At 60.0% G+C, this 20,865-nt stretch overlaps 1 protein-coding gene across 3 annotated transcripts in view; it reads left to right on the top strand.

Annotated features, from left to right (window-relative positions):
• The window catches only part of SEMA7A (semaphorin 7A (John Milton Hagen blood group)), a 22,676-nt gene extending 4,555 nt beyond the window's left edge, over positions 1 to 18,121 (top strand). Inside the window, exons 2-14 of one of the 3 annotated variants that reach the window (XM_044917972.1) lie at positions 8,452 to 8,594; positions 9,137 to 9,178; positions 9,539 to 9,631; positions 9,842 to 9,926; positions 10,046 to 10,156; positions 10,778 to 10,917; positions 11,526 to 11,710; positions 12,640 to 12,748; positions 12,832 to 13,030; positions 16,041 to 16,168; positions 16,362 to 16,516; positions 16,705 to 16,766; positions 17,074 to 18,121. In XM_044917972.1, coding sequence (XP_044773907.1) covers positions 8,452 to 8,594; positions 9,137 to 9,178; positions 9,539 to 9,631; positions 9,842 to 9,926; positions 10,046 to 10,156; positions 10,778 to 10,917; positions 11,526 to 11,710; positions 12,640 to 12,748; positions 12,832 to 13,030; positions 16,041 to 16,168; positions 16,362 to 16,516; positions 16,705 to 16,766; positions 17,074 to 17,435 — 1,814 coding nt within the window. In that variant the 3' untranslated portion in view covers positions 17,436 to 18,121. Of the gene's footprint in view, positions 1 to 8,442; positions 8,595 to 9,136; positions 9,179 to 9,538; positions 9,632 to 9,841; positions 9,927 to 10,045; positions 10,157 to 10,777; positions 10,918 to 11,525; positions 11,711 to 12,639; positions 12,749 to 12,831; positions 13,031 to 16,040; positions 16,169 to 16,361; positions 16,517 to 16,704; positions 16,767 to 17,073 lie in introns of all 3 variants that reach the window. The other 2 variants (XM_021693904.2, XM_044917973.1) reach the window with 2 other exon arrangements.
• The last annotated feature ends 2,744 nt before the right edge of the window (positions 18,122 to 20,865 follow it).

Genomic DNA, 20,865 nt, shown 5'->3' with positions numbered 1-20,865 from the left:
GGGGGTGGGGAGTGGTGTAGATCACTCCTTGGGCTAGGGAGCATGGGGGGAGTGGGCTGCAGGTGAGGGCAGGAGGTTGGCCTGCTTGTGTAAGCTGTGCACCCCTCTCTCATTCCATCCCTCAGCAGAAACAGGGAGAACTGGGCACCCTTCTTTGTGAACGGCCAGGCCAGGGCCCTTAACGTGTAGGTGGTAAGCCGAGACTCGGAGCAGGGAAGAGGTCAGTAGCCCTCAGGGGGGCAGTGGTGGGAGTGGGTCATCCTGAAGTTGACAGCTGAGGTTCCAGTTGACGTCCTGTCCTCCGCCCCCAGCCCCGTGTCCCTCATTACAGCTACCACACGGCATCTGGCTATGTCACAAGAGACTGACCATACTTCCTCTACTCCGGTTGGTAACTTTGGGGCCAGAAAGCTTCCGTTTCTCTTAGTTTCCTTTTTTGGCCAGGCCTGTCTGCCCCCAGAAGCCTCCTCCCTCCCGGGGAGGCGGGGGAGGGGAGGAAGGGGTCCTCCTAGAGCCTGGAGGATGGTGGTCCCTTATTGGGCCCCCTGTCAGAGAATATGCGCTTCCCCTCCCCTAGCTAGCCCAGGCCACGAGGGACCGGGAGATCTGTCCCCTTGACACCCGTCTATCCCTCCACGTCCCTGTGTAGCACGGTTCACCAAGAACACGCAGTGACAGAGTTACCGCCCTCCCCAGTGCTGCATGGTGGCCAGGCCCTGCACCCACCTTATTTCCCATACATCTGTCTTCTCCTGTGTTTTCCTGCCTCGGGGCTGCTGCCCTGCTGGTTGTCACCCCCATCACCCTTCTCCTTTCTGCCATTTCTGTCTCACTTCCTCCAGGAAACCTTGGATGACTCCAGCCCACAGCCTAATGGGGGCAGAGCTTGAGGCGTCAGAAGACAAATGTCAGAGATCAGCCGGGCCAACCACATATTCCACGGATGGGGAAACTGAGGCCAGAGATGACAGGGACTGGCCCAAGGTCACCCAATGACACAGGCAGAGCTGGGACCAGGGCTGTATCTTCTGTCCAAGCCTGCTCTTGGCCTCAGTTATTGGCCTCCCTCCACCTGTCTGTCTGCCTACATGCTCCTTCCCCAGGCTTGGGGCTCACTGAGCCCCTTCCTTCTTGGTCAGCTCAGCTAAACCCAGATTCTTCCTGCCCCAGTGCTGTCTGCTCCCAGGAGCCCCCCCGGCAATGACCATCCTCCCTTCGGGACCTTATATTGGGCCAGCTCGATGTGCCTCTTCTGGTCTTTTCCTCAGGGCAGCTGGGCCTCAGGTCTTGAGGGCAGGTTGATCTGTGTCACGGCTTGGGCTAATCTGGGTTTAACCGTCACGGCAGCCTGGGATTAGGCTGATCCTACCCTGCCTCCTGCACCCCTTGCTTCCAGTCAGGGGCTCGGGCTCTGAGCTAACACCGTCAGGGGCAGCTCTCATTGTGGAGGGCAGCCAGCACCTGCCCCCATGCCTGGGTCCGTCCATGTTCGACAACTCTAGGGGAGAGAGCAGGAGAAGGCCTAGGTTTGCCCTTGGGGAGCACACAGGTGCCTGGCGAGGTGGGCCTGCTGCCTGGTTAGGGAGGGCACCCGGGAGATCCGGAACCTGTAGGTATAGCCAAGGACTGTGACAGGTCATTGTGGGGTGGCACAACCATCCTGGGGAGGGGAAGAGCCAGGCAAGAGCGAAGGGCAGGTGCAAGGGGTGGGGGCAGAGTGGGGAATGGAGAATCACTCATGCTGTTTATCTTCTGGTCCCAGGGCTCTAGCCCAGCCTAGTGAGGAAGGAAGGTGACCGTGATAAACTCGGTACCCTGTCAGTAGCCCAGGAACCTGTTCCAAGATGTCGAGCCTCTGGCGTGGCGGTTTACCCTACTGCCCCCGCCCGCCCCTCCCTACTATCTGAGCTGTCCTTACTTGCCCAACATTAGCCTTGGCTTGGCAGGGCCCATGGAATGAGAGGAGGCCTGGCCTTCACGTTGAGGACCCCACAGTCCGGGCAAAATCGCATCAGACAGTGTGATCTGAGAGAAGATGGTGTGTGCCAGATGGTGTGTAGCACAAGGTCAGAGGGAGGATGGAACAGTGAGGGCTGGAGCAGTCGGGAACACTTCCTAAAGCCAGGAGGGTGGAGGCCAGGTGTTCAAGGACAGATAAGAGCACGTGCACAGACAGAAGGGGAAAGGGCAATCGAGGGAAAGGAGAGCACAAGCGAAGGTGCGGAGGAGGGAAAGAGCCGTGGCAGAGAGGAGCAGAGGTGGGCCTTGACTGCCAGGTCTGCCAGGTAGAGGGGGAGGGCCCTGCTGGGATAGGCATTTGGGAGCCATGGTGGGTTCTTGAGTCAAGGGTGGAGGCGAGTGTTCTTGGCAGTTGCTGGTTGGGTAGGAACCTGGCTGGGCAGATATTAAAGAAGAGTTCATGAGTGTATTCTGCCCTTCACTGTGGTCTACCCCAGGCCGCACAGTGTCTTCTATTTTGGACAAAGATCTCAAGAGATTTGTCTTCCTAATTAGTCATGCTGGTCAGCACTCAGTGCTGTGCTGCACCCCCAGATCCCTACCACCCTCCCCCCAACTCCTCATGCCTCAGGCCTGCAACCCACGCTCACTTACACACACTCTCTTTAGGGTATCGTGGATAGAGATGAGGCCTTCCTGTGCCAAGAGGCCTCTGACCAGGCTCCACTCTCTCTGGTCCCCAGTCTTCTCTTTTGTGTGGGAGGCACTGGCTTGGAAGCTTCCAGGGGCCCTTCTGCAGAGCGCAGTGCTATAAACACAGATTCCAGAATCAATCTGCCTGAGTCTCAACCTCCACTCCACCACTTAATAGCTGTGTGATCCTGGGCAAGTTCCTCGAGTCCTCTGTGTCTTGCTACCCTCACTGTAGAATGCGGGTAATAAGAGAACCCACCTTAGAAGAGTTCGGCGATCATTAAGTGAGTTAATGTATCTAAAAATCACTTAGACTAGAGCCTGGCACATAGTAAGTGCAGGGGAAGGGTGAGGCGGGAGGGATGTCACTGTCGCCATTGCTGTTGATCTCCCCCTTCGGCATCTCTGATTTCTGGGGAGACTCAGCCCAGGCAGCTCGGCCCCTCCCGCTCTCCCTCACCGGCTGTGCTGGCGGGCTGCCCTTGCCTACCCCCACCCTCCCCGCGGGGGAGCCTTCTGTTCCTCCACTGGGTTGGTGTAGCCATCCTCTGCCCTCTCCCCCACCTCTGCCCTGGCTCTGCGCCCAAGGGCAGGCCCTGCCCCTGTGCCCATCCACTCCTTTGAAGGAGCTACCTGTTGACCTTGACCTCACTCTGGGGACAGGCTGAAGAACAGGCGGAAGGTGGGCAGGACATGCTGTCCATCCTGGGTTTCCTGCCTTCCCTTGGCCTTGGAACCTCCTCCCTGCTCCATGTGGGCCTCGGGAGGAGAGCCTTCCCGCCTTGAGTCCCCTGAGTCTGGCTCAGCCCAGTGCCCCCACAGCTTGCCGTCCACACTGCCCCTTCCCCCGCAGCCTTTTTCCCCTCTGGTCCTCCCCCCCCCTCCCCCGAGCCAGGCTTCTGGTCATTTGAGCACAGTGGCCCAGTGCAGAGAGCATACAACCCTTGCTGACTTGGAGAGGCCTGAGTCTTCCTGTCTATCAAATGGGGTACAGACACTTGTCCTGCCTTCTTTGCAGGGTGGTTGGGGAATTTGCCGGCTAGTTGATGGAGGCAGAGGGGGATGTTGTCTTCTTCTGCTGCCCCCACCTCCATTCAAAAAGCTGTCTGTGACTTTTCCAGGACTCATAATCCCACACTTCCCCCAAACGACCCATGAACTCAACACTGTGATTTGTCCTAAGAACCACGGTTGGGTCATAAAACTTAGACCTTAGCAGATACCAGGCCCTTCAATTCAGAGAAGGAAACTAAACCTGGGGAAGGCCCTGGTCACAACCAACCAGCCACCTGGCTGCCAAAGGGGGCACAGGCTTTCTTGGAGCCAGGGCTGAGCCCACATGTGAGGCATGCTGCCCTCCCACCCATAGCTGACCTTGGTGGGTAGGAGGATGTGTCCCTTCAGCCCAGCAAGTTTTCACCTAGTAGACAAGGGAGGGAAGGATGGGGAGTAGGAGATGACCCAGGGAAGTAGAGAGAAGCAATATACAGTGTTTTGTAAAGCAGGAGGCTCTCAAGGAGCTCGGGGATGTGGTCCTGGAGGGCTGGAGCTGGTGATGGGGCCCAGAAGCCCTGCGCTGTGGCCTGGCCCTGCTTCTGCTTCTTTGGGCCAGTGGCGCAGCCCGTCTGGGCTCCGTGAGTGTTCAGATCCTCTCCTTTCCAACTTGACCTCTGGGGTATGGGTTGCAAAGGGCGGAGAGGCTGCACCCTCATTCCTGGGTCACACATGGGCCCTCCCTCCTCTTTCTCAGCCAGGTGTGTGGGGTAGGAGAGGGTGTGAGGTGGGCCTGGCAATGCAGGGTGGGGTGCAGGGTGGGAGAATGTGGCTGAGTCCCCAATCTGAGGTTGGCCTGGCTCCTGCCCTGTGCCTTGGCCTCCCTGGCTGCCTGACTCAGGCATTCCCTGCTGGGTGCCCACATTCCTACCATTCTTAGAGCCTGCCTCAATGCCCACTTTCAAAGGGCTCCTTGAGGTTAGCATTCAAGGCCTGTCGGCTCAGTGGGTCAGGTTGGAAGGCTGTCCCTGCCCGGGCCAGACTGCGGTCCCTGTCCCTTGTTGCTGCCTTCAAGGACAACGTCATCCCCTACGTTCCATCCTCTACTCCCACCCTCCTCTTGGGCTGCCCCCCTCTTTCATTAGCAACAAGGATGTGGGGACAGTGGGGACCCGACGGTGACAGCACCCAGAGTGAAGGAGAGGAGGAACGATACCCCCACAGGCCAGCCTGCTTTAGGAAAACCCACCCTATGGAGGTCCAGACTCGCTCTAGCCGTTAGGCCACTGGGACGGTGGTGGGAGGGTGGTGGCCATGAGAGCAATCAGGTCTGATTCTTTCCAGTGGCATCTTGCCTCCCACACCCAGCCGTCTTCTTGACCCTCCTCTCTGGCTGGGACCGGGCCCTGCGGCTCCTGCCCCCGCGAGGAGGCTGAGGCCATGGAGTCTGGCTGGGCACAGGGCAGCCTGAGTGTGCTCTTTCCCGGTCCAGAAGGAGCAAGGGTTGGCTCAGAATCACATGGGGGTGGGGGTGGGGGTCTTGTGGCTTGGCCCACCTTTGGGGCCATGCCCTCCCCGTGGGCCCCTAGCCCCCTCCCCTGCCCGAACCCCTGGTTATTCTGGGAGCTTTTAGCTACCACTTAGTCAGCCGCTAATGCGTCAGGCTGGGGAGTGAGGGGGGAGACCCGGTGCCAGACGGTGCTCCTTTTAGACATCCAGGATGGGAAGCAGAGGGGGCTGGTCAGGCAGGGAGAGCAGGGGGCATGCTGGAGGAGGCGAGGCTCTCTCCATCCTAGCCCTGCCTGGAGGGAGGGGGGGGCAGCACTGCAGACTGATGGGCAGTATCCTTGGGCCCCCCGCCCCATCCCGCTCAGGGCCGTTAGGTCTAGGTACTCCCCATTCAGTCAGCCTCCCCACCTTGGCTCAGCTCTTGCCCTTGTCTGGTATTCTTTTCCTGCCTGTTCCTGACCCATCTGGCTTTGATCCGCCTCCCCCAGCCCTTTGGATTCATTGGGAAGCAAAAAGACGCATTTGAGGAGGTGACACTTGCTCACCCGCCTGGGCTTTTTTAGGGGCAAGCTCTGGCCTTGCTCAGCCCCGGCATGGGCAGAGCCTTGAAGGCCGCCCCCTCCCTGACCCAGCTCTTTGTGATGGTGCCACGGGGACATGGGGCCTGGCTGTGAAGGCTTGGTGCTGCCTTCACTTCCAGGCAGCCCTCCTGCCCCTGAGCCCCCCAGCCCCCGCTCCTGCAACCTGAACAAAGCTTCCTTTCACGTATTCATCGAGCTGCTGCCGCTCAGACACTTCCCCGGCACAATCAGGCCCTTTGAGGGCCTTGGGCAGTTCGGGAGCCAGGCTGGGGTTGGGGTGGAGAATGGGCCAAGGCCTGGTCCTGGGGCTGAGCTGGTGCCGTCCTTCCCATACACATCATCAGGCGCAGAGTGGGGAGGGGCGGGAACCTGGGGGTCAAGGGAGGCGATGCTTCCTGGCCCCTGTTTGTTCTTCTGCAAAATGGGGCGAACAGTTCCTGCTTAACCCACCCCTGGCTGCTGTAGCCAGGATTTGAAGGGCATGGGACTCATGCCTGCAGATTTGTGCGGGACCGTCCTGGGCCCGGTATGGTAGCCTGCCACACTGCACCCCAGCTGTGGGCAGCCCTCACCTGCCCTCCCTTTGTGTCCTCAAAGATCCTTTGTGAGCAGCCCTGAGTTCTGCCCCGGGACAGTCCTGCATGCGATTCGGCGAGGCTTGCTTCCGGGTGGCTGTCTCACTGTCTGGATTTCAGCGTAGGGCCGGATCTCCTCCACACACCTGGCTCTCCAGGGCCAGGCCGTACGTCTCCCATCAGGCTTGACTCCCCAGGGCAGGACTGCCACCCCCGGACAGGAGCTGTCCCCGGGGCCCGCTCTGGTGCCTTTTTCCCTGCTACCAGAGCTGTGGTTGGCCTTGAGGGGTAGGCTTCTGGGGGCTTCAACTCTCAGGCCCCAGCCCATCTCCAGATGCAGACATGCAGGCTTTCCTGGCCACGGCTGGCTAGGGGAGTGGAAGGGGGAGCAGCTGCAGACTGTCTGGATCCCTGGCTGGCTGCCAGTGAAAGGGCAGCCGGGCACCCCACCTGGAAAGGTGGGGGAGCCCGGACGCCGAGACCTGCCAGCCATGCAGTGCCCGAGCCTTGGCCAGCAGCCCCCACCCCCAGCCCAGGGCAGAGCTGGGCTCTCAGCACTGGCCTGCGCAGCTGGGGCTGAGGGGGTGAGCCTGCGGGACAGTGAGGCATGACACGCCGAGCTGCCCAGGCTGTGTGTGGAGCACTCCAGGAGAGCCAGGGGAACCCGAGGGCAGTGAGCTCAGCACTTCTCTGTGGCTGGCATCTCCGAGCACCGATCCTGTGAGCTAGTCTGCCTTCCCTCCTAGCGTGACCTTGGGCTAGCTTATCCCCGGGGGCCCTGAGTTTTGGCCTCTGTGCTGTGAGCCAAGCCACAGTGGCAGTGAAGACTGAGAATATCCCACTTCCAGGACTGTGTAGGGCTGTAGCCTACGGGAAGGGAAGGCGGCTGCGGGTCACAAGGTGCACCCCCGTTGAATGCAGAACCAGTAGGGATGGCTCAGATGGCCGGAGAGGGCCCGGGGCAGACGCGAGGAAATGGCAGCCCTCTTCCAAGTGGGCTGGGCTGTGTCCTACTTCAGTGTCCCTGGGGAGCTGACTGCCCCCAAACTCACTGCAGCTGAATAAACAGTGGTCGGACCGAATTCTGGGGTGAGCCCCAAGCTGGTCAGGGGTGGAAGACGCTAGCTGGGGCTGCTTGCAGGGGGGCCCAGCCACAAGCTGTCCCATCTCTGTAATTTAATCCTGCAACTGGGCTGACCTCGGCAATGTCACCAGAGATGAGATATCTTCTCCCTGAGGTAGTGGCTACAGACTGTTTCTTTTTTGGACAAAATTGCCCTGGTCAGCCCTTCTGCTTAAAGGTCCAGGCTGTGCTTGTGAAGGGCTCCCTGTCCCAGAGCTGCTGCGGAGGGAGGGCTGATCTTCCCCCGCTGGGGCCAGCCGGCACCCTGTGAAACCAGCCCAGAGCAGGCCAGGCCACCGGGTGCAGCTGGGGGGCTGCGGCGTGGGATGTCATTCGGTGCCTGCTACTGACCCTGTGACCTTGGGCTGCCGCCTCCTTCTGGACTTCCATTTTCCCATCTGTAAAAATGGGGAGGAGTGGATACTCAGATTCCTTTCTAGCTCTGATCTAAGCTGGCCTGCTCACTAAGGGGCTGGGTGGACCAGGAGGGGTTGGAGAGGGCTTCCCAAAGGAGGGGTGGGCGTTCTGACCAAAGCGATCCCTGGGAACCTTGACTCTAAGTGGGCTGCTTCGAGGCCCTGCCGCTGGCTCTGTCCTGGCAGTGGTGAGCCTCACAGACCAAAGCCAGGGAGCCCTGGTCGAGTCCCGAAGGCTGAGCCCAGCTTCTTAGGAGTAGCAGACTGTGTGCAGTGTGTCTGTGTGTATGTGTATGTTGGGTGGGGGTGGACGGTTCTGTTTTCTCCAGGGGGGCCCCTAAATCCTGCCCTCGTTCCAGAGGTTACACATATTGTAAGATAGGGGTCATGGCTCTGGGCCAAGGACAGCTGGTTGCTGGACCCCAGCAGGGGACCCTTCACTTCTCCCACTCATGGCTCTGAGTCCTGGTACTGCCCTAGTTCAGACCCCAAACACTAGTTGTCAGGCAGGTGCTGATATGCCTAGGGCGGTGGGTAGGTTCTTCCTGCCCAGGGCTGAGCCTCAACGTTTCTGCCAATTGCCTCCTCCTCAGGCCGCGCAGGACAGGACTGGGTTGACTTCGGCCTGGCAGAGCCTCACACGGTGCTTTTCCATGAGCCCGGCAGCTCCTCCGTGTGGGTGGGTGGACGTGGCAAGGTCTATCTCTTCGACTTCCCTGAGGGCAAGAATGCCTCCGTGCGCACGGTGAGCCTAGACCCCTCTGCCTGGATCTTTCTGCTGGCCCCAGGAACAGAGATGAGCCCCTCCCTCTCTCCTTCCTCCCCCCATTTCTCTCCTTATATCCCCTCTGGGGTCTCAGGGAATCCATGGGAGTTAGCGCTCTTCCTAAATTGGTCTACTCCCTATTATATCCCGTAATATAATTATATCCCATCATATAGTCCCTGGGAGAGGCTCCCTAAAGGTAGTGCAGATCGGCGTGGGTGTTGGGGCGGCATGGAGAAAGGCCTAGAGCTAGTCCCCCAGGCCAAGTGGGTAGTGCTGCTGCAGAACACCCCGACAGGAAGCTGGGCTCCAGGACCCCATGGCCCCCGTCCTCTGAGATTTCTGGGCTGGCTCTGGGCTTTGGCGCTGGGTATCAGGCCAAACAGCCTGTGATCTTGGGTGAATCACTCAGCCTCTCAGAGCCCTCATCTATAAAATGAGCTCATCCTGAGGATGCATGGAAGGTACTTACAGGCATCTCGCCTTGACAGAGTGGACTAATGCTCTCCCCTCCCCCCCAGGTGAACATTGGCTCCGCGAAGGGGTCCTGCCTGGACAAGCGGGTGAGTGGGGCACAGGTAATACAGAGGGGAGGCTGACTCCCTTGGAAAAGGGAAGGGAGTCCCTGAGAGTCTGAGGAAGGAGGCATGGACCTGTCTTGGGAGTCATAGTCTGGGAGGAGAGAGGTAACCTTGCCTCAGGATTCCCAGTTCTGAGGGGGAGACATGGTCCTTCTCCAAGGCCTCTCTGCCCTACTCTGTTCTGGGGGGGTTGGAGTGAGCGGCACCCCCTCTGGGCTCTCCTTTTGGAGGGTACCTCCTATACTCAGACTTCTGATGCCTCCTTCCCCAGGACTGAGGGTCCTAGTGCTAGGCCTGCCGGGGCCTCCAGCGAACCTGTCTCTTTCCCCTTCTCCCTGGCAGGACTGTGAGAACTACATCACGCTTTTGGAGAGGCAGGGTGAGGGGCTGCTCATCTGCGGCACCAATGCTCGGCGCCCCAGCTGCTGGAGCCTGGTGAGAGGGCCCCTCCCCGTGGACCTGGTCAGCACAGTCTCGTCTGGGTGGGCTTCTCCATGGTGGGAAGGAGCTGGGGGGGCTCTGAGGCTGGCCTCACCTTGTATAGAATCCCTGGAAAGAGGGGGACCCTGGCTGGGAAGCTGGCACCCATGGGAGGCAGTGGCTATGGTGTCACATGGCTGTCTGACCCTCCTTGGTGTCCCCCAGGTGAATGGCACCGTGGAGTCGCTTGGCGAGAGGAGAGGTTATGCCCCCTTCAGCCCGGATGAGAACTCGCTGGTTCTGTTTGACGGTAGGGCTGCTGCCTTGGGCTGGGGGAGGGCGGTCAGCTCCGTGTCCGGTGGCCCAGGCGTGGAGGAGGGACTTCCAGGAGCTGTCTGCCCTTACCCATGGCCCTCCCCCCATGCCCAGGGGACGAGGTGTACTCCACAATCCGGAAGCAGGAATACAACGGGAAGATCCCCCGGTTCCGCCGCATCCAGGGCGAGATCGAGCTGTACACCAGTGATACCGTCATGCAGAGTAAATCAGGCTCCGGCTGGGCTGGAGGGGCGGTGGGTGGGGACCTCCTCTTCCCTGGGAGGGCTCCCCGAGGGCCACTGGGGCCACAGCCCACTCAAGAAACGAGGAGGCTGACCTGTAAGGGAGCAGGGGAACAACAAAGACAACAGCGTTCCGGTGGCGGGGGGGCCTGTACACTCGGGGAGCAAAACGGAGGAAGCTGCAGACCCAGCGGGGGCTCCCCAAGAGCCAGAGCGTATCCCTCTGCTGAACTCATGTGGGGGCAACGCCTCCTCCCTCCTCATTAGGGCTCTGCCAATTAGGCAGAGGTGACATAGGGACCCCCAGGGACCTCCCCCCAGTCCCCAGGCATGAAGTCATTGCTCTTGGGCCGATGACATCTTTGTAGGAGAGGGCAAAACAGGTGTGGGGTGGGGGTGCAGACTCAGGCCCCTTGGGCTATTGGACCTGATGTTCTTGAGTTTTTTTCTAGGTCCGATTTGCCCTGGGTTTGTAGAGACTCGGGGGGTAGGGTGTGTGCTCACATGCACACAGAGTGGGTGCATACAGGGTGGTTGCACAAAGGGTGGGTCCTCTGAGCAGACTCCCAGCCTCACACCCATTTGCCTGTGTCTCTGGCAGACCCCCAGTTCATCAAGGCTACCATTGTGCACCAAGACCAGGCCTATGATGACAAGATCTACTACTTCTTCCGGGAGGACAATCCTGACAAGAACCCCGAGGCCCCTCTCAACGTGTCCCGCGTGGCCCAGCTGTGCAGGGTGAGTGGGTGGCTGAGTGGGCAAGAGTGTGTGTCCGTGCCTGCGCAGGAGTGAGCAAATGTGTGAAAACACACTTGGGTCAGGTGTCATACGTGTTTGCATGCAGGAGCATGTGAGATGTGTGAGTCTGGGTGTGGGATTGTGGGAGCAAATGTGTGTGCCCGGGAGGGCCTGTGCATCTGCAAGTGGGCGAAGGTGGTGGGGCTCGGGTGCACGTGTGTCGGTGTGCACAGGTGTGATTTCACGTGGGATGTGTTCGAGTGTGTTCGTGAGCGTGGAAGTGCGTTTACGTGTGTTTGTTTCACCTGACTGAAGGTGCTGGGATGCGCATCTGTGGCACGCGTGTGAGCGCGTACGCGTGGTCTGAGCTGGTCTGCTCTATGGGGACCTGGCACCCGGAGCCTGCGGGTCCCCACTGCTGGCCCTGCGTCCCGGATCAGCCAGGCCTGCGGCTGGAGCCCGGCCCCAGCTCCTCGCGCCCGTGCCTTGGCATCTGGCAGGTTATGGCCCCTTCCAGAGCTTCCGCGCCAGCTCTGAAGCCTGGGTGCCAGCGTTCCTGGCAGCCGGGCAGGGACTGAGGGGCCTCTTCCTCCTCCTCACCCTTTCAGGGGGACCAGGGTGGCGAGAGCTCCCTGTCGGTGTCCAAGTGGAACACCTTCCTGAAGGCCATGCTGGTGTGCAGCGACGTGGCCTCGAACAAGAACTTCAACAGGCTGCAGGACGTCTTTCTGCTCCCCGACCCCAACGGCCAGTGGAGGGACACTCGAGTCTATGGCGTGTTCTCCAACCCTTGGTGAGTGACCTTCGCCGGGGCCGGGGCCGGGGCCGGGGCTGGGGCCAGCGGGGCTCAGAAGGCTGGGGCCCTGCTGAGGAGGAGGCTCATGGGGCATGAGTGGACAGCGCTGTTGCGGGGCCTGGGGTGGGGGATAGTCCGTGCTCAGGGAGATGCGAGCGCTGGAATGTTTGTGCGTCTGCACCGGGTGTGCGTGCACGTGCCATGTGCGTGCTGAAGGCTGCAGCTGTGCCCGTGTGTCCCTCGGCGGTGTGCTCGGAGTGGGTGCCGGGGCGCCGGGGAGAGGCGGCCGAGGCCTCCTGGGGTGTGGGTGCTACCACAGCTGCTCAAGCACCGCCTGCTCCTGATCATTCACACCTCTTAATCGCTCTTGTTGATTGAAAACAAGGCAGGCGTTGGTTGGGTGTGTGCGGGGAGAGCTGGGTGGCAGGGTGCGGAGGCCAAGCCCCTGCTCTGTTGCTCCTGTGTGGGTAGACCCAGCCTGGCTGCGAAGCGGACGGGAGTCTGGCCTCCTCGGGCCTCAGCAGGCTGCAGCTGGGCCCAGAGAGGTGGGAGGACCGCCCAGCTAGAAGGCGTACACTGGGATTTCTCCCCCAGCGTTGGCCTCTGAACTCAGTGATTCTGTGACAGAACACAGGTTGGGGTTTTTGATTGCAGCAGAAAGAAATGTGGTGGAACTTGCCTCTCTCCCTTCCCCCTTCCCTCCCTCCCTCTTTCCCTCCTTCCTCCCCCCTGCTGTCCCTCCCTTCTTCCTTCCTTGGTGTTTTGATCATCTTAGGCACTGGGCTTGACCCGCAGGATAGTCCCTGCCCTCACAGAGCTCATAGGCCAGGGGGCTTGGTTATGTCCCTGTCTGGTGCTGGGCTGGCCTGGGTGAGTGGGGGTGGGGGTCCCGGGCCCCCCACTGAGGAGGTCTCTGTGTCCCCCAGGAACTACTCGGCTGTCTGTGTGTACTCACTTGGGGACATTGACAAGGTCTTCCGTACTTCCTCACTCAAGGGCTACCATACGAGCCTTCCCAACCCTCGGCCTGGCAAGGTAAGCTGACCCCCCACCATGGCCCAGGCCCCAGCGCCACCTCCCAGCTGTGCCACTAACCTGGACCTGTCCTCCTTGCCCAGTGTCTCCCAGACCGGCAGCCCATCCCCACGGAGACCTTCCAGGTGGCTGACAGTCACCCTGAGGTGGCACAGAGGGTGGAGCCCATGGGGCCTTCGAAGACGCCACTGTTCCACTCGAAGTACCACTACCAGAAAGTGGTTGTCCACCGCATGCAGGCCAGCCGTGGGGAGACCTTCCATGTGCTTTACCTAACGACAGGTGAGGGGCTACCCCAGGATCTTCTGGCCTGCCTTGTAAAAATGGATATGAAAGGCATAAAGAATAATATAACTAACATCTGGTTGGATCTTTATACCTGGAAGGAAGAATTGATTGACCAAGAGCTGTCAGGGGATAGTATGTGTAGCTATGGAAAAGTCAGGCTGGGAGGGTTTCTTGGAGGAGGTGGGGGCAGAGGGAAGAGGAGAGGGTATCCCAGGATGGGAGAAGAGCAAGCGTGAGGGTTCAGAGGCAGAAATGTAGCAAGTCTGAGCAAAGCTGGGTGTAGCTTTGGTCCAGATGTCTGACCCAGGGAAGATGGTAGGAAGAAAAGTGGACAGTCAGGAGGAAGGACCGGGTCACTGGTATCCCGAGGGCCTCTGCCAGGCAGAATGAGGAAATCAGACCCTCTCCCTGTCTGTGGGAGTATGCAGGTGAGGGGAAACATTTGATGGGGGGATGCTAAGAGTTTAGTGAGACGTGAGGAAGGACTTCCAGACAGCAGAGCCTTTGCAGAGTCTTTTTTTTTTTTTTTTTAAAGATTTTTTATTTATTTATTTGAGAGAGAGAGAGAGAGCACATGAGAGGGAGGAGGGTCAGAGGGAGAAGCAGACTCCCTGCCGAGCAGGGAGCCCGATGCGGGACTCGATCCCGGGACTCCAGGATCATGACCTGAGCCGAAGGCAGCCGCTTAACCGACTGAGCCACCCAGGCGCCCCTGCAGAGTCTTTTTAAAAAAAAAATTTTATTTATTTATTTGAGAGAGAGAGAGAGCATAAGAGAGCACAAGCAGGGGGAGCGGCAGAGGGAGAGGGAGAAGCAGGCTCCCCGCTGAGCAGGGAGCTGGATGCGGGACTCCATCCCAGGGCCTTGAGATCATGACCTGAGCTGAAGGCAGACGTTTAACCCGGGCATCCCCCTTTGCAGAGTCTTGTAGAGGACCACAGAGGGGGCTTGCGTGGGGGTCAGGGCTTTGCTGACTCCAGAAGCTGGGGGGAATGCCCTGGGAGATACCCCTGTATTCTGGGAAGCCACCAGCCATGGAGAAGCCAGCCCCGAGCTGAGTTTTTGGCAACTTCTTGGTCCCAGGCTGTGGGCAAGGGGCTCCTGGGAGCAGGCATGGAGATCAGTGTTGGTGGGGGCCACAGGCCTTCCTTGAGACCGAGTGGTGGTGCCATGAGAAAGGGCAGTGTCTCCCCAGGGGCCTCAGGCACCTACCCTCAGTACCTCCCCTGCTATGTGGCTTCCTGCTTCACCATGTGGCTTTCTCAGGGCCATGGTGACCTTCGTGGTTGTTTGACTCCTGGAAGCCTCGGGAGAGGAATTCCCCAAGGGGTCTGCTTCTGGGTCCTGAGACCTCACTTCTTTACTCCTCCATTCATCCTGGCTGTACCCATGGGCCCCTGTCCTTGCTCTGCTCAGCCGTGGCCGGCCTAGCTGCTGTGGTCAGCCGGGGGGACGGCAGGGCATCGGGGTGCAGGAGAGGAAGGGTCACACGGTACGGACTGAGAGCAGGAGACAGGGGCCGTGGGCTCCCTCACACAGACCTGGGAGGCGAGCGCACTTGAATGATGAGGCAGTTGTCCTGGTTTATCCGTGAGGCCATTGGAGAGGTACCATTTTGGAGCCTGCAGCAGGAAGGATTGGGGCCAGATAAGAAATAGAACTTTCTGAGCCCTCTGCAGAGAGTGGGAGGCTCTCACACCTGGGAGAAGCTATGGGAGGCACTCACGGGGCTGCCGTGGAGGTGGCGGAGGGCAGCATGTGTGTGTGGGTGTGAAGGCAGCGGCGAGGCTGGGGGCTCGTCAGGACAAAGGAGCGTCTGGTCACATCTCCGAGCCTGCAGAGGGGCATCATGGACACATAGAGGAAAGTCCTAGGTGGGTGATCATCTGATCATCTGACTGCTTTTTGGGGGCAAGTGATGCCCTGGGAAATTGGGAAGGAGGGAGAGGGAGGTAGCTTATTCTAGAAACTGGGACAGCGGGTGAGGTGGGAATGGGAGGGCCCGGGGGTCAGAATGCTCATTAGTCCCCCACACGTATGAATGGAGACAGCATGGCCTTGGAGGCAGGCAGCCTGCTTCTGACCTTGGGAATCTCTATGTGGCATCTAAGGTCCTTTTCAGATCAAATATTTTATAAAAATTAAAAAATCCCCAAAGATTAAATGCAATATGGAGTCCGAGATTGGATCCTGGAACAGACAAAGGACATTAGTGGAAAAACCCAAGAAATCCCGATAAAGTCTGTCGTTGAGGTAATAGTAATGTCCCAGTGTCAATTGCTTCATTGTGACCACGTACCGCAGTTACGTAAGAGAGTAACGTTGGGGGAAACTGGGTGAAGGGTATTCGGGAACTCTGTACTATCTTTGCGACTTTTCTGTAAAGCTAAAAATATTCCAAAATGAAAAGTTTATTTAAAGCAAACATCCCCAAAGAGTCCAGGAAGCAGGGAAATCATAGAAGGAGCTGAGGGGTGGGGTTCTGACGTCTCTGGGTTCCAGTCACCGGCTGTGTGACCTTGAGCTAAATTGCTCAGCCTTTCTGAGCCTCATTTCCTCGTCCCGGAACTGGGAAGATGATAACCACCTCTTAAAGAGTGTGGAGGATTCCTCAAATTACTGTTTTCTGTTAATAAATTGCCTTTGTGTGAGCTAAAAAAAAAAAAAGAGTGTGGAGGATTAAACAGTGCACAAGGCTAACGCACAGAGGCTCCACAAAGTACTGAGGACAGCCGGTTCTGTTCTTCATGCCCCAGCTGCCCCTGCGGCCTTGGGGAGCCATGGGCCTCCTGGGATGGCCTCTGTGGCCCAGCCTCCGAAGCTCCCTGGGTCGCCCTCAGGCTCCCACGTCCCTCTCCAGCCGGACTCTCCTCGCCCCGCCCCACCGCAGTCCTGTGACCCTCGCCTGAGCCCTGACTGCCCAGCCCTCCTCCACGTCAGCCCGGCCGCGCTGTGGTGGAGCTCCCGCCCATGGGCCTGCTGACCCTCTGCCCCTCGCCCACAGACAGGGGCGTCATCCACAAGGTGGTGGAGTCGGAGGAGGGGGAACGCAGCCTTGTCTTCAACATCATGGAGATCCAGCCCTTTCACCACCCGGCCACCATCCAGGCCATGTCGCTGGACACGGAGCGGGTGAGCCTCCTCACCCCGCTGCAACCCATGGGGCTACCCGGTGCTGGAGGACAGAGCTCCTTTGCCTGTGATTTGCATGTCCTTTAAGAGCCTTGGGCCCCAGGGCCTGCCAAGGCAGGGCTGGCCTGGTAACTTAGAACGCAGTGTTGGGGCTGTGGGCCCTGGCCTGACCTGAGTCCTGCTCTCCTTCCAGCGGAAGCTGTATGTGAGCTCCCAGTGGGAGGTGAGCCAGGTGCCCCTGGACCTGTGTGAGGTCTATGGCGGGGGCTGCCACGGCTGCCTCATGGCCCGAGACCCCTACTGCGGCTGGGACCAGGGCCGCTGTGTCTCCATCTACAGCTCCCAAGGGTACGTTGGCCCGGATCCCTTGTCCCTGGGAGCAGGTGAACACAAGAGTGGGGGTGGTGTTGGTGGGCTGCACCCCCTCCCTGGGGAGGGGGGGCACTGCTGCTGATCCTGGGTGGGGGTGAGGACAGGGAAGGGGCCAGACCCCTGGCCTCCTCTCCGCTTAGCCTCTCTCTGCCTTCCAACTCCAGACCAGTGCTGCAGTCCATTAATCCAGAAGAGCCACACACGGAGTGCCCCAATCCCAAACCAGGTACCTGATTTGGCCCTGCTGGGGCCCCCATCCACTGAGGGTGGTAGAGCCTTGTCTGAGGGAGACATGGCCTGGTCCTGGGGGCCCCAGGCAGATGGGGCAGGACAGTCCTGCAGAGGGGGCCCCCTTCAGTATGGGCTGGTTGTGGAGACGGGAATGGTGAGGGAGGCAGGGGAGTCGGGAAGAGGTGGGGCACTGTGTTCGTTTATAAGGTTGGTCCGGGCGGCCTGGTCAGCAGGGGAGAACACAGCCTGCCTTGGGAGCCCTCGGCCCCCTCCTCACGGCTGCCTCCCCCACCCCTCTCCAGACAAAGCCCCACTGCAGAAGGTCTCCCTTGCTCGGAACTCTCGTTACTACCTGAGCTGCCCCATGGAGTCCCGTCACGCCACCTACTCATGGCGCCACGAGGAGAATGTGGAGCAGAGCTGCGAGCCGGGCCACCAGAGCCCCAACTGCATCCTGTTCATCGAGAACCTCACAGCCCGTCAGTATGGCCACTACCGCTGCGAGGCCCAGGAGGGCTCCTACTTCCGCGAGGCTCAGCACTGGGAGCTACTGCCCGAGGACGGCGCCACCGCCGAGCACTTGCTGGGCTGCGCCCGGGCCCTGGCCACCTCCCTCTGGCTGGGCGTCCTGCCCACGCTCGCTCTCGGCCTGCTGGTCCACTAGGGCCTCCTGCAGCTGGGCATGGCGCGGGGTCCTGCGGCCTCAGGGGCACCGGGACAGTCTCCTACCTGGAGCCGGCTGGGCCCGGCGAGCTCCTTGCCCGCTGCCCCTTCCAGGGGGCCTGCATAACCCGATGAAGGACACCAGGCCTGGAGACGGCCAGCCGCGGGCGGCTGCTGGGCCCATGTGGGGCACGGGGGCTGGGGGCCGCGGGAGGAAGGCGCTGCTGTGAAGCTGGGCACTGATGACTTCAGACTTGATCTTCTGGAGACTACTTTTCGAACACCCCTCCACAAACTTGACTAAATGCAGTGATGTTCCCAGCCCAAGAGCCCATGGGCCAGAGAATGGGGTTTGGGGAGGGAAGGTGGGACCCCGGCTTTGGAGCTTGGGGCCAAGGCCTGAGTCCTTCCGGACTCCCCATACCCCAGCTGCCCCCTCCCCCTCCTTCCTGCCGTGGCCGTGGCAGGGGGTGGCTGTGGCCGTGGCCGGAGGTGGCCGCTGTTCCTTTAGGCCCTGGGCTGCCTTCTGCGACTCCCTCACCAGCCTTGGGACCCAGCAGGCGGCGGCCTTGCATGTTTATTGAAGGATGTTTGCTTTCCGGACGGAAGGACGGAAAAAGCTCTATTTTTATGTTAGGCTTATTTCATGTATAGCTAATTCTGACTGCATCTGTATGAAAATACCAAAACTACATGCTGGGGGTGGGGTGGGACAGGGAGGAACTGGGGAAGACATGGGCTGGGGTGGGGGGTCCCAGTCTCAGGCTCCGGGGATGGGATAAGAGTCTGGGGACAGGCATGGGTTCACGGAGAGTGGCATGAGCTGGCTCTGCCCTGGGATCCCAGTCTGAGGGGAACATGGTCCCAGTCCCTTGGTATGGGGGGCAGTTATGGGAGGGGGGTAGGGTGAGGGAGATAGGGGAGAATGAAGGAGAAACTGAGCCCTAGGTTTACCACATTCATATAGAAGGAGGAGCCGGGTCCTCAGGGGGAGGTTCCAGGACTCTGCCCTTGGCATTGGGGGTTGGGGGGTGGGGGGTCCCCTCCCCTCCCCTCAGCCCCCTTCCCCAGGGGCTGTGCTTCCATGCTCCTAGTCTCCCACCTTCAGCTCAGGACATGTTATAACTTAGGCTAAACTGTGAATTCCGGTGGGGACAGCCTGGGCCAAGCTCTCTAGGTGCGTGGCTCTGCCCCCAGCCCTGTCCATGGATTTCAGCAGAGAGCTGGGCCCTTCTCTGGCTGTGTCTGGCCAGCCCAGGGCAGGGCCTGGGGCCGGCGGCCTTCCAGCTTTGGCCCCTGCATCTCTTCTCAATGCACTTTAATAATGTAACATATTACTAATAAACAAACTATTTATTTACCTGTGCCTGCTCCTTGCCTGCAAAGCCATCCTGGTCAGGGGAGGAGGGTGGGGGGCTCCTGTTTAGGACTCAGTACCTCCTGCCTGTGTGAGCATCATGCACACTTACTGTCTCTGTCCTTGGAGACCAGGGAGCACTCAGTAGAGCTCCTAGCTAATGAGAGGCAGGAATGGGATCCAAACCCACATCTCCTGAGCAGTGCACTGCCTGCCAAGCTGCTGAACCCAGGCAGCTTCTGCACCCCACGTCCTCTCCTCACACCTCGGGAGCTGGCCTTTCTCCCCACCCCCCACCCCCCAACCCTCCAGGCTCCACCTCCTATCATTTTCCTGAGAGGCCTGGCCTGGCCAGGCTAGAAACAGCCTCAGGCCTCCCTGCCCTCCGGGGGCCCACTCCGGGAGGGAGACCCGGTGGGATAAATGTGTGGTGATAAAAGTGTGTGTGCAGGAGGCTGGAGGGCCGCCGGAAGTGGTACCCGAGTGGGGATGAGGTACTTTCTCCAGCCTGGCCTGCCAGGCAGGGCAGGAGGCTGGGTGAGGGCTGCATGCAGAGGAGATGGCTGGAGCAAGGGGCGACTGGCAGGCAGGGTGCAAGGTTTGTGTGCTAGCCCCCGAGTTTGGCTTTTCAGCCCCAGGGGCGGTGATGAGGGCCAGGGTGGGATCTGTGCCTTAGGAACTCTCGAGCTCCCTCCAAGATAAAGCACACAGTGTTCAGAACCCAGAAGGATGGCTGAGAAGGGTCCCTGAGACTGGGGTGGGAGGCAGGGAGGGCAGTTAGGAGGCTGTTCAGAGGGGTAGTGGGCCAGACAAGGGCAGGACCAGGAATGGGGATGCCTAGAGGGAGGGAGGCAGAGAGGAAGGAACCTGGAGGCCTCCCGGGGGCCTTGCCTCCCCTTTGTTCCTTTCTCACCTGTGGTAGGGGCCCAGGCCCTTTGGGGTTTGTGGAAGATTGTCCTGAGCAATAACTGCTAGAAAGGGAGACGTGGCAGATTTGGGACAGTTCCCCTCTCTGAGTCTGAGCCCTGCTTCTGGGTGGCTCTGGCCGACACCCACAGAACTAGAATCACCCCCACCATGGCACACCCCCTCTCTGTCAGTCTGCCTTGTGCTTTCTTGGGCCAGCCTCCTGACTGAAGATTCTGCCTGGTTCTTTCCTCCCCACAACCAGCCTCCCCAGGATGACTAAGGCAACAGCAGGTGCTTGGGGCCGGGAGTCTGGGAGTCTGGGGGGACCCGGAAGAGCTCTGGGCTGGGGGCAGAGACGTGGGTCCGCCGTTACCCTTGTGATCTGGGCAGACCTTGCCTTCCCCGAGACTCATTCTCCTCATGTGTAAGAAGGGGCTGGGCCAGGGCTTCTGTGGGGGCCCTGCTTGCACACAGTTCTGGGCTTTAAGTCCAGCTTCCTTTGTCTTGGGGGACCTCAGAGTCTATGTCTTGGCCTTGTCTGTTTTCCCAGCTCACAGCCAAGCAGCAGTAGCAGAAGAGCTCACCCCTCAGGAAGCCCACCTGCCCCACGGTGTGGGGAAGGCAAGAAGGAGTGGGGTTTAGGAGCAGCTAGTGGGGAAAGTGTGGGCTCAAGCCCCCCTCCCCCCACCGGATTGCTGGGTGACCTCCAACAAGGTCCCTGCTCTCTCTGGACTTCAGCAGTCTCCCTCTTTCCTGCCGGGATGCTCTTGGTACCCGGATGGGCCTCTGGGAGAAGACTCGAGGGACAGAACACGCTCCTTTGTCTCTACAGAGGCGCCAGCAGAGGCTGGGCGGGAGGAAGACATGTGCATCGAGGCATGAAATGAGCCCCTGTAAATCCATGTAAATGAGCCGGTGGGGAGAGGGCAGGCCGGCCACAAGGCTCCTGACCTGTTCCCCCCCCCCGCCCCGGGGGCAGAAGCACAGCGGGCCTCAGATGGCAGTGGACCATTAGGACCCTTTGGCCAGGCATGGCGATCCCCCATGATATCAGGACACCAACATCAGCCTCTTGGGGGCCAGGCTGGGGGCAGGAGCCAGGCCTGTCCTTCTGCCTTCTTTCTTGTGCACCACCCCGAGGGGAGGAGGGGGGTGGGCAAAATAG

This window comes from Neomonachus schauinslandi, chromosome 9, assembly GCF_002201575.2.
Source record: "Neomonachus schauinslandi chromosome 9, ASM220157v2, whole genome shotgun sequence".
In the NCBI taxonomy this organism is placed as follows: Eukaryota; Metazoa; Chordata; class Mammalia; order Carnivora; family Phocidae; genus Neomonachus; species Neomonachus schauinslandi.
Note: the sequence above shows the minus strand (reverse complement) of the source record. Positions and strands in the feature narration are given on the sequence as shown.